Genomic DNA, 12493 nt, shown 5'->3' with positions numbered 1-12493 from the left:
GATGAATTAAGCACCAAAGAAGATTAAGTTAAAAACAGTGATTTATTCAAATAGATAATGCTGCTAACCAACACTTAAAAGCAGTGTGAAGTTACATACACTTGCCCTACGAAGGACTCAATGGAGGTCCGAAACTCATCTGAAAAGATATGTGAAACATACTGATACTGGTAACATCTGAAGAACAATAATTTTTTTAAAATCTTCATGTCCTAACTTCCTTACTTAAATGCACAGTATTATTGATTCATTTAAGCCAAAAGCAACAAACTCAATCTGATTCAAGCAAAAATATGACCACTACTCAATCTCCTCCCCACTCTCAAACAAAATTATGAATTAGCCATTGTACATTTTATTCCGTCTTCTCCCTATGCTGCAAAATGCTTCTAGCCTGCTGCTCTTGATATAAAACAAAGTCTGAGGATGAACACCTATTTTGGATTTTCTATGTCCTTATATATCTATACAAATGGAGATACTTCACCATTTTGTCTCCCCCATATGGGTATTAATCATATTTTGTTATGTTACCTCCAACACCTAAAATAACAGTAACAGCATGAAGCAATAAAAAGAGTGTGAGTGTGAGTCTAATTTCCCCTCCCCACACTCTATTATAGACTTCCCACTTCTCTTTAGACTTGTCTCACACCTCAGGCTAAATCTTTTCTCTGCAACCAAAATGCTTAATAATTAAGTGAAAGATACCAATGTGATATAGCCACACAATGGAGTAACTATGAAAGTTATTTACTTGCTGACCTAGAAAGAAATTCATCCTATATTGTACAAAAATGTATATTATTTTTAAAACATATGTATATATGCACAAAGCAAAAAAAGTATAGAATGGGTTTAGTAACTCATTGTTTTAACAAATATTAATTGGGTACCTATTATGAGCTAGACACAGTTGTAAATACCCAGGTTACATAAATGAACAAAATTAAGTCCTTGCCTCCATGGAGTTTATATTCTAAGAAACACGAGAGAAAACAAAATAAGTTAATATACCATTTAAAGTTGAGTATATCAGAACTACAAAGAAAAGTAAAATGGCTAAGCGTGCTGAGGCCTAGTATTTTAGGAAGGTGGTCAAAGATGACTTCCCTTAAGAAGTAACATTTGAATGAACACCTGAATGCTGTTTGGGAGGGAACCATGATGTTATCTGTGGGTGAGAGTGGTGGCAGGTAGAGGAATATCATGTTTGAAGTTACTGAGGCAAAAGCATGTTTGGTATGTCCTAGGAAGGACAAGTCAGTATGACTGAACAGGAATTGGGAAGGAGGAGGGTGGTAAGAAATGAGGTCAGGAGGCATCCAGGGGCACATTAGGGCTTTGAAGGCCACAGTGGGAACTTTGGATTTTAAGTAGAAATGGGAAGTCACTATAGAGTGTAGGGAGGGGAGATCAAATTCACATTTATCTACTAAAATATCAACAGTAGTTATCCCTGGCTAGAAAGATTTCAGACTTTTTCCCATTGTGTTTCCCTATATTCTCATTGTTTCTCTTGGTTTGTTGTTGTTGTTGTTACTGTTTTGGGACAGGATCTTGCTCTATCGCCCAGGCTGGAGTGCAGTAGTGCAATCATGGCTCACTGTAGCCTCCACTTCCCAGGCTCAAGCAGTCCTCCTGCCTCAGCCCCTGAGTAGCTGAGACTACATGAGCAATACCAGTTCCCTAAACAAAAGTTCTTAAGAATCATTCAGGGCTTTTAATTATGGGAGAAAAATGGTTTCAATTAACTATATATTTTTTGGTCTGTTTCATTACATCATGCTCCCTTTTCAGGTAGATACTTCTGTAAGAGAAAGGGGGAAAAATGGTAACTATATTAATAGCTACTCAGCTCAAAGTGTGTGGTTAAAAACAGAACATTGTTTACATTTAAACCAAAACTGTGTGTGAGAGGTTCCTATGTAAGCTGCTAACACTTTTGGCTTCCAAGGCGTAACTAAATGAGATGAGACAGATTTCTATAAATTCAAAATAAGTAATATGGTCAATAAAAAAGCAGATTTGAGTCTCTGCAGTCTATGTAACTCCAGAGTCAAAATCATACGTGTTTCTTGAAAACTAATGAGACCTAAGTTATCTATCATTAACTACCTGAAATAATGTTTAAATTACTTTTTAACTCATATATTTGCTTAAAGTAAACCCAAAGACACCCTGATACAAGTTTGCAAGTTTTTAGTACCTTTAGTGATGCCCTCTGTGCTAATGTCCAAATTAAGATTAACTGAAAATATAAATACTAAGGCTTGACTTCTTAAAATCAACAGTCTACTGTTGATTTGTAAATGTGGCTGCTACCCATTTCAGATTATCAGTTTACTGTTGATTTTTAAGAAGTCAAGCCTTAGTTCTCCAATCTCTCTCTGCACTCAGACTCTCCTACCCTAGGTACCAAATGAGAGGCACTATTGGGTAACCTTCAGTTTTTCTCTTTTGAAAAAGTTATCTGGAATTGAAACAAAACCAAAATTTTCTTAAGATTCCTTTTAACTATTTATCATTTATTAAATGCACAACCAACATTAAAGAAAAAAGCCTGTAATACTTTGTAGGTAGAAATAATATATTTTATTTCATCCCTGAAAAAAAAAACCCAAAAACAAAAATGTCCACACATAATAGGAGAGACTAAACAATTATTCCAAAGTTCTACCTGGCAATGGCATATAATTAATTTCTTCACATAAGGGTAGAGAGTACAGAGAAGAGAACAGAGATTTGGAAATCTGTCTTTCATGAAACAATATTTCACATATTTATTTTAATAAAATATTATAATTATTGCTACTACATGTGGTAGCATATTATAATAATGAACAATACCATATCTAAACTAAATTATACACAGTCTAAATCTAGAAGCTAGCTGCACTTAAGCAGTTATTATAGAGAATAAATACTATGAAATATAGGGCACCATGTGGCAATTAGATTTGCTACAAGGGAAATTTAAATAAAAGTATAATTTGTTTTATACCAGAATTACCCAAGATTAGGGTTCCCTGTACTATATACAGCTTTTTTCCTGAAAAGATAGTCAATCTTCATAGTTTAATCTTTAAATGTTCTTAATTAAGTGGCCATTATATAAAATGAATATCTAATGTATCTGTTATACAAATTCAAAATTTCATAAAGGATACTCTTATATAATATAATGTTAACATTTTCCAAGCAATTTAATGCAGCACAAAAGTACCTTTATTATATACATCTGGCTAAAGTCCTCAAGAGTTCGTCTCCCAAATCCCTTCCTCCTGGACAAAAGCAAAATTAACCCAAATATAGAAAAAATGTGCTTTCCTGATAGCATCACTCAAAGGGTTAAACTTTTAAAAGAACATTCATGTATGTGAAAAATCATGAATAATTTAGTTATTGTTACTCTCATCATAAAAATATCTTTTATTCTTCAGAATATAAGAAAAATTTAAGTATGAGATTAGAGTTTACAACTATTTTAATGCTGTTATTAAATTGCCCCAATGTTTATGATAGGTAATGGACAGTGGCTGCTACCCATTTCAAGATTATACTCTTATAAGTGTAGTTTTTTAAAATATACAATAATTAACCTTCGGTTATTCTGAAGGATAGTGCAAATGAATACATTCTTTGGGTCATGATTTCAAAACATTACTTCCAACATTATATTTCCTTTCTCTGCTCATAATTGGAACAACAAAATATAGTACTAGAAATAAGCACATTTTCAAATAGCCTTAGTCTAACAGTTTTATCATTGAGAACAAATGACAGAATGATTAAATATTCTCCACTTGTCCAAAAAACATGTTATATACTTAAATAAATATGTTATAGAAATGAATCCATGTTTTCAGAGTTTTCATTTCAGCTTGATCTCAAACACAAAAGATTTATACAAAACTCACCTACCTGCTTATCACATCAACCAAATTACCAAATTTCCTTTAAGGACATAGTACAGCATTGAACAGACTTGCCTGAAAGCAAACAAATAACTTTAAAATTTTTATATACAGAATTAGAGTTCCATTAATCCAGCATACTCCTTGAAAATGTGTAGAGCTTTTATTGTAAAGTATTACTCTGCCATAGGATATAAAGCTTTTCTGCCATAGGATAAAATCCACAGTGGATGGAGCAGCGTAAGGTGATTTTCAACTGCTATCTGATACTGCCTGAGACATTCGTTCTTTTATTTGTGGTTACTGGCACCAAATTCCCACTAGTACCATTGGTGGTGTTGGTTGCTGAGCCATTCACAACAATATAGTCAACTTTGTTCTCCAGCTTCACCAATCGTTGCAAAATGTCATCCAGAAGGACAGCAATTGTTCTTTTCAGATCCGCTAGGGGAAAAAATCAGAATAAAATAAACATTAATAGAGCTCTTAATTTTTGTGTTTTTACAGTTTGAAGGAAAGAGGTGGACAACTACTGGGTCATCTAGAGAAAATGTACTAGAGAGAATGCACTCATACTACAAATAGGAAAAGCCTATTTTTTTTTTTAAAGACAGTTTCCCTCTGTCACCCAGGCTGGAGTGCAGTGGCATGATCTCAGCTCACTGCAGCCTGCACCTCCTAGGTTCCAGTGATTCTCCTGCCTCAGCCTCCTGGGTAGCTGGGATTACAGGCTCCCGCCACCATGCCCAGCTAATTTTTGTATTTTTAGTAGAGATGGGGTTTTACCATGTTGGCCAGGCTGCTCTTGAACTCCTGACCTCAGGTGATCCGCACTCCTCAGCCTCCCAAAGTGCTAGGATTACAGGTGTGAGCCACTGATCCTGGCCCTAATTTTTAAATCAACAGCATCATTTACAAAGAGTTTCCAAAAGGAATTTTGGAGTTGTAAATGTGGGGGAAACTCTCACTTTTCCAGTGCGATATAATAGATTTCAAAGTCTGGTTCAAAACGTTAGTCCTGCTGTGAGTAATTCATTTATCTTGAGTTTCTTAAGCAGTTTGTAAAAAATACCACAGACCTGTAATCCCAGCATTTTGGGAGGCCAAGGCAGGCGGATCACAAGGTCAGGAGATCGAGATCATCCTGGCTAACATGGTGAAACCCCGTCTCTACTAAAAATATAAATAATTAGCCAGGCGTGGTCGCATGCGCCTGTGGTCCCAGCTACTTGGGAGGCTGAGGCAGGAGAATACCTTGAACCTGGGAGGCAGAGCTTGCAGCGAGCCAAGATTGCGCCACTGCACTCCAGCCTGGGCGACAGAGCGAGACTCCATCTCGAAAATATAAAAATAAAAAATAACACAGACTAAGCCGGTAAAGTTAAAAGCTAGCTAAGTAAGAGAGTCCATGAAATACAGAAATAGAGAACCTCTACAGGGGTGGAGTTGTGAGGGAGCCTAGGGTCCAGTGCAAATACCAGGAACCTATTCAGTGCAGTAGGACACTAGCAGTAGTTCTGACTTAAAGTTCCCACAGAAAAAAGATGGGGAAGACAATATCTTCTAACCTCTTTGTAATGTTATGGAGTTTTAGTAAACTTTACTTGGCAAGAATAAAATTATGAGGCTTTTCTGCCTTAGAATTCTCTTTCTCAGGTTTCCCAAAATCATCTAGCATGTATTAGGTACTCAGTTAGTGACAACGAATACTGTTATTTTTGTTGATCATGTACCAAAAAATCAGCCCACGCCCTAATTCAGGATCACCAGGAGAGAAATCATCTAACAACTGATAAATGTGCTGATGGTTCTATCAGAAAACCACAAGCAACAAAAGAGAAAATAAATTGAACTTCATCAACATTTAAAACTTTTGTGCATAAAAGGACATTAATCAAGAAAATGAAAAGACAACCTATAGAAGGGGAAAAAACATTTGCAAACCATATACGTGATAAAGATCTACTATCCAGAATATATAAAGATCTCTTACAATTCATAAACAAAAAGATCAATCAAGTTTTAAAATGGGCAAAGGACTTGAATAGACACTCTCAAAAGAAGATATGCAAATGGCCAATAAGTACATGAAAAGATGTTCAATATCACTGGCCACTATGGAAATATAAACCAAAACTCAATGAGATGCCATTTCACACTTACTAGGATAGCTGTCACCAAAGAAATGAAAAATAAGTGTTGGCAAGGATGCAGAGAAACTGAAACCCTCACACATTAGTGGTGGGAATATAAAATGGTGCAGATGCTGTAGAAGATAGTTTGTCAGTTCCTCAAAAACTTAAATATAAAATTGCCATACGACCCAGGAATTCCACTCCTAGGTATATACTCAAAAAAAAAAAAAAAATCAAAAGCAAGGACTCAGAGCTCAGAGGGATACTTACACACCAATGTTCATTTCAGGTTTATTCACAACAGTCAAAAGGTAGAAACAACTCAAGTGTCCATCAACAGATAAACGGATAAACAAAATGTGGTATATATATAAACACAATGGAATATTATTCAGCCAGAAAAAGGAATGACATTCTGATACATGCTATAACACAGATGAACCTTGAAAACGTTATGGTAAGTGAAATAAGCCAGACACAAAACATCACATATTGTACAATTCCACTTATATAGAATATGTAGAATAGGTATATGTATACAAACAGAAAGTAGACTACAGGTTATCAAGGACCAGGGGAAGGAATAAAGATTTACTGCTCAGATGTTACAGATTTCTTGTTTGGAGTGGTACAAGTTTTGGAAAGATACAGTAGTGATGGCTGCACAACACTGTGAATATAATGAATATTGATGAACTGCATATTTTAAAAACAATTTTTTTTTTTTTGAGACAGAGTTAAACTCTTGTTGCCCAGGCTGGAGTGCAATGGCACGATCTTGGCTCATCAAAACCTCCACCTCCCAGGTACAAGTGATTCTCCTGCCTCAGCCTCCCGAGCAGCTGGGATTACAGGCATGTGCCACCAATGCCTGGCTAATTCTGTATTATTAGTAGAGGTGGGGTTTCTCCATGTTGGTCAGGCTGGCCTCAAACTCCCAACCTCAGGTAAGCCACCCACCTCGGCCTCCCAAAGTGCTGGGATTACAGACGTGAGCCACTGTGCCCCGCCCCTGATTTTTTTTTTTTTTTTTTTTGAGATGGAGTCTCACTCCGTCACCCTAGCTGGAGTGCACTGGAGCAATTTCGGATCACTGCAACCTCCACCTCCCAGGTTCAAGTGATTCTCCTGTCTCAGCCTCCTGAGTAGCTGGGATTACAGATGTGCGCCACCATGGCCAGCTAATTTTTGTATTTTTAGTAGAGACAGGGTTTCACCATGTTGGCCAGGCTGGTCTTTGATCTCAAACTCCTGACTTCAGGTGATTCGCCCGCCTCGGCCTCCCAAAGTATTGGGATTACAGGCGTGAGTCACTGCAGCCAGCCTTAAAAATTATTTTAATGGCAAATTTTATGTTATCAATATTTTACAACTGTTTAGAAGTGGGAAAAAAAGGTATCAGAAAGGAGTAGTACTACGATAGTGGTTGTGATAGAGGGTGATAAAAAATACTTATAAAAAATAGAAATGTAATATAAAGTGAGGGGGAAACTATTTGGAGCAAATCTTATGCTAAAATGAGATTTTCCAAGCAGTGCATCTCTGGCATCATTCATCATGAACACCTCAACATTCTAGTTTAAAGGGAATATACAAGAAAAACATTTACAAAAATCCTTCAGCAAGAAGTACCCAGGAATGAAATATCATGACACATACTTCTTTCAGATGGTACCAAAAAGAAATAAACATAGATATTTGTATATATAAAGAGGATTGGGCACGGTGGCTCACGCCTGTAATCCCAGCACTTTGGGCGGCCGAGGCGGGGTGGATCACTTGAGGTCAGGCATTCGAGACCAGCCTGGACACCATGGCCAACACGGTAAAACCCCATCTCCACTAAAATACAAAAAACTTAGCCCAGGCGTGGTGGCATATGTCTGTAGTCCTAGCTACTCCGGAGGCTGAAGCAGAAGAACTGCGTGAACCCGGGAGGTGGAGGTTGCAGTGAGCTGAGATCACGCCACTGCACTCCAGCCTGGGCAACAGAGCAAGACTCCATCTCAAAAAAAGAAAAGAAAAAGCAGACATAAAAAAAAAAAAGTTAGCCAATTGTGAGCTTAGATGAAAGATATATGATGTTTACCATACAATTTTTAAATTTCTTCTGTAGAGTTGAAAATTTTCAAAATAAAACATTGGGAGAGGGGACATTTATTTATTAATACCTTTCAATCAAGAGTTGCAATAGTATTTGGTAAACAGGAGATAATCATATTTTTTAAAACTCTTCAGCAGTTAAGACTAAATCATAAATCCTGGATCTCCTTTTCCATGGCAATCACTCCTTTATAATACTAAAAGAAGTAGCAACCTAAAATGGGCAGGCAGGGAACAGTCTTAACACATTAATGAAACGAAGCTAAAGACCTTGACATTAAACTGAGGTGTGAGAATTACAAAGGTACAGTCTAATCACTTATTTCAGTCAGGGTAGAAACTGGCAATTAAAGAAAAAGGATAAATGAGAAACAACTATATGATAACTTTACAATGTTCTAAATTATTATTAAATATAGAGCTTTTAAATTTTCTAAAATCGACTATTTTAATATTATAAAAAAAAGAGACGAAGAGATTATATCTACCTTCCTCCATGATATAAAATCACTTAGTTGAATTTGGAGTTCTTTCCAATACACCAAATATCTTCCTTTCTCTACATTCACAATACAATTTTATGTTTACATGAGATGACATCTTTAAGGGAATTATATGCTTGTATTAATATTATATGTGCATCTATAATACTTTCCCCCATAAAGCTCCGTCACTGAAGGTGCTAGCAGTAAGAACCCCTTCCCTATCTTAGACCTTGAACCCCTAAAAGCAAGTTGGAAATAGAGATCCTGTCATATCTATCCTTTTAGGGTGCTTCATCACACAGTAGACACTCGACAAATGTTTGAAATGAACATTTGCTGAAGGTCTAATTCACACGTTTGGTAGGTAGCATCATCACTGAGATAGAAATGAAGGATCCAATTTAAAAAATAAACCACTTTAAGGTTGCTCTGTTCCTACTTTAACTTCCTTATTCTGGGAGAAGATCAAATAGTTTAAGAAGGGGAAAAAAATCACATAAAAACATAAACCTAGCCTGATTATTTCATAGCACACAAAAATCAAAAGAAGGGTATATTATGCTATTAAATATGCTAAAGATACTGGGTATAAAAAGATTCTAACTATGCTAAACATAATCAGTGATTGTAAGGCACAGCAGGAAGCCACTATCATCCCTTGAACTATGGAACAGAGGGAGAACGCAGTGATTTACCAGAGGCCAAGTCCAAGCTCACCTTGTGGAAAAACAGAACCAAAGCAGGCTGTCTGGCAGAAGGTAGCACTACAAAACAATCATGGGCTCTGCCAGAGACCCCACCTGAAGCAGAGAGGGAGGGGGAAAAATACCTTCCCTTCTTCCTGCTTTCCAAATTCCTTCCATACCTCCCACTGGCTGAACCCAGGCAGAAGCCAGCTGATTTGGGAACTTGGAAAATGCCACCTACTGGAATCACTCACTCTTCCTTGAGAAATAGAACAGAGAAAGGGTAAGGAATAAATCTGAGGGCCACTAGCCACATGACTGGCACAAACATAAGCACACAGGCTCTTGCAGACCCCCTACTTATGTCATTATGTCATATGTCTCTTATCTTTTTTTTTTTTTTTTTTTTTTGAGACAGGGTCCTGCTCTACCGCCCAGGCTGGAGTGCAATAGCACAATCATGGCTCACTGCAGCCTTGACCTCCTGGATTCAAGTGATTTCCTCCCACCTCAGCGCCCCCTCCCCACTCCCTGCCGAATAGCTGGGACTACAGGCACACACCACCATGCTGCGTTAATTTTTGTAGAGATAGGGTTTCATCATGTTGCCTGGGCTGTTCTCGAACTTCTGGGCTCGAGCAATCCATCCACCTCAGCCTCCCAAAGTGCTGGGACTACAGGCGTGAGCCACCAGGCCTGGCCGTACTTTACCTTTTTATACCTAAATATTGTTTTCTGGTTTGTACTCTTAATGTCAGCTGCCTCAAATCTATTTACTAGAGAGGCAGGTCTAAATAGATAAACCTGTATGTACACACAAAGGGAATAAAACTGTTGTAAAATGCAAAATGACACAGAAGTGTTTAATATACATTGTACAAGTCAAAAACTTTTCCTTATTAATATTTTTCAAATTCAAATCAATACTTTGCCACCACTAAATATTAGCTTAATGGTGCGAGCAAGAAAATTTAGAAATCACTTCTTTTCTTTTTTCGGATACGGGGTCTCACTGTCTCTGCCCAGGCTGGAGTGCTGTGGTGCAATCTTGGCTCATTGCAGCCTCGACCTCTGGGCTCAGGAGGTCCTCCCACCTCAGTCTACCAAGTAGCTGATATTACAGGTGCCCACCACCACACTCAGCTAATTTTCTGTAGAGACAAGATTTTGCCATGTTGCCAGGCTGGTATCAAAGTCCTGAGCTCAAGTGATCCTCCCTCCTTGGCCTCCCAAAGTGCTAGGATTACAGGTATGAGTCACCACGCCCAGCCAGAAGTTGCTTCTTGGTTATCAAAGTGAGTTGCCCAGTGTAAAGTTTTATTATGAAGCTACTAGCAGTAAAGAAAGAATGCTTCCAAAGAAATACAAACTAAATATCATAGCAAAGAGAACACTGTTAGGTAGAATTGCTTTCAAAGACTTCATTAATTCTATGATTAAGTGTACATTCATTGTTTAATCTTTTGTATTTTTAATATAGCTACCTTCTCCCACTGGGTGCTTAATAAATTATGTCCCTCAACAATTACTTTATTACTTCTCTTCTTAAGATTGCAAGGCAGGGCCGGGCACAGTGGCTCACACCTGTAATCCCAGCACTTTGGGAGGCCAAGGCAGGCAGATCACCTGAGGTTGGGAGTTTGAGATCAGTCTGACCAACATGGAGAAACCCTGTCCCTACTAAAAATACAAAATTAGCTGAGTGTGGTGACCCATGCCTGTAATCCCAGCTACTCAGGATGCTAAGGCAGGAGAATCACTTGAACCCGGGAGGTGGAGGTTGTCGTGAGCCGAGATTGCGCCATTGTACTCCAGCCTGGGCAACAAGAGCGAAACTCTGTCTCACAAAAAAAAGACTGCAGGCAGTTTAGATCACATGAGTGAACTAAGATAAGTTCTCATCAAACATTAAATACAATTACCTTAGTTCCTAAAATAAGCCCAATTTTTCCTAAGAAATGCTAGATAATGGCTTTGCCTAAATGATACAAATCACCATAAAGAGACTATGCTGTTTTGTTTTGTTTTTTTTTTTGAGACGGAGTCTCACTCTGTTGCCCAGGCTGGAGTGCACTGGCCGGATCTCAGCTCACTGCAAGCTCCGCCTCCCGGGTTTACACCATACTCCTGCCTCAGCCTCCCGAGTAGCTGGGACTACAGGCGCCCGCCACCTCACCCGGCTAGTTTTTTGTATTTTTTAGTAGAGACGGGGTTTCACCATGTTAGCCAGGATGGTCTCGATCTCCTGACCTCGTGATCCGTCCGTCTCGGCCTCCCAAAGTGCTGGGATTACAGCCTTGAGACACCACGCCCAGCCAACAGACCATGCTTTAAATAGCGACATAAAAATCATATCTAATAGGAATTCTGAGATTGACTTGCCTTTAACATATCTGGAATACAAGGACCACGCATTTTACAGATTTGGCTTCGGGTTTTTTCCTTAATTGTTAAATTAACTTTTTGTTTTGACATAATTGTAGATTTACAAAGAGTTGTAAGAAATAATGAATACAAAAATTCCTTGCCCAGTTTTCCTACAATGGTAACATCTTGCAAAACTGTATACAAAATCACAAGAATGCTGACATTGATAAGAGTTAAGATGCAGAATATTTCTATCACCACTAGGATCCCTATGTTGCCCTTTTACAGCAAAACCCATTTCCCTCCCATTAATCTGTTTATTTGGTATATGGTATTACAATGATTGATCTTCAAATACTGAACAGCTTTGCATCTTTGGAATAAATACCACTTTGTGGCCGGACGTGGTGGCTCATACCTGTAATCCCAGCACTTTGGAAGTCCAAGGCGGGCGGATCACTTGAGGTCGGGTGTTCAAGACCAGCTTGGCCAACATGGTGAAACCCTGTCTTTACTAAAAATACAAAAATTAGCCGGGCATGGTGGCAGGCACCTGTAATCCAAGCTACTTGGAAGGCTGAGGTGGGAGAATTGCTTAAACCTGGGAGGCAGAGGTTTCACTGAGCTGAGATCACACCACTGCAGTCCACCCTGGGCAACAGAGTGAAACTCCATCTCAAAAAAAGAAAAGAAAAAGCAGACATAAAAAAAAAAAAAGTTAGCCAATTGTGAGCTTAGATGAAAGATATATGATGTTTACCATACAATTTTTAAATTTCTTCTGTAGAGTTGAAAATTTT

The 12493-nt window shown here is 38.1% G+C and overlaps 1 protein-coding gene across 2 annotated transcripts in view; it reads right to left on the bottom strand.

Moving 5' to 3' along the window:
• Window positions 1-2576: 2576 nt before the first annotated feature.
• Window positions 2577-12493, bottom strand: part of CCDC126 (coiled-coil domain containing 126) — a 57602-nt gene continuing 47685 nt past the window's right edge. For both annotated transcript variants that reach the window (XM_011944201.1, XM_011944202.1), the window contains exon 3: window positions 2577-4361. In XM_011944201.1, the coding sequence (XP_011799591.1) occupies window positions 4177-4361 (185 nt within the window). In that variant the 3' untranslated portion in view covers window positions 2577-4176. The remainder of the gene's footprint in view (window positions 4362-12493) is intronic.

Source organism: Colobus angolensis, unplaced genomic scaffold, assembly GCF_000951035.1.
Source record: "Colobus angolensis palliatus isolate OR3802 unplaced genomic scaffold, Cang.pa_1.0 Scaffold229, whole genome shotgun sequence".
Lineage (NCBI taxonomy): Eukaryota > Metazoa > Chordata > Mammalia > Primates > Cercopithecidae > Colobus > Colobus angolensis.
Note: the sequence above shows the minus strand (reverse complement) of the source record. Positions and strands in the feature narration are given on the sequence as shown.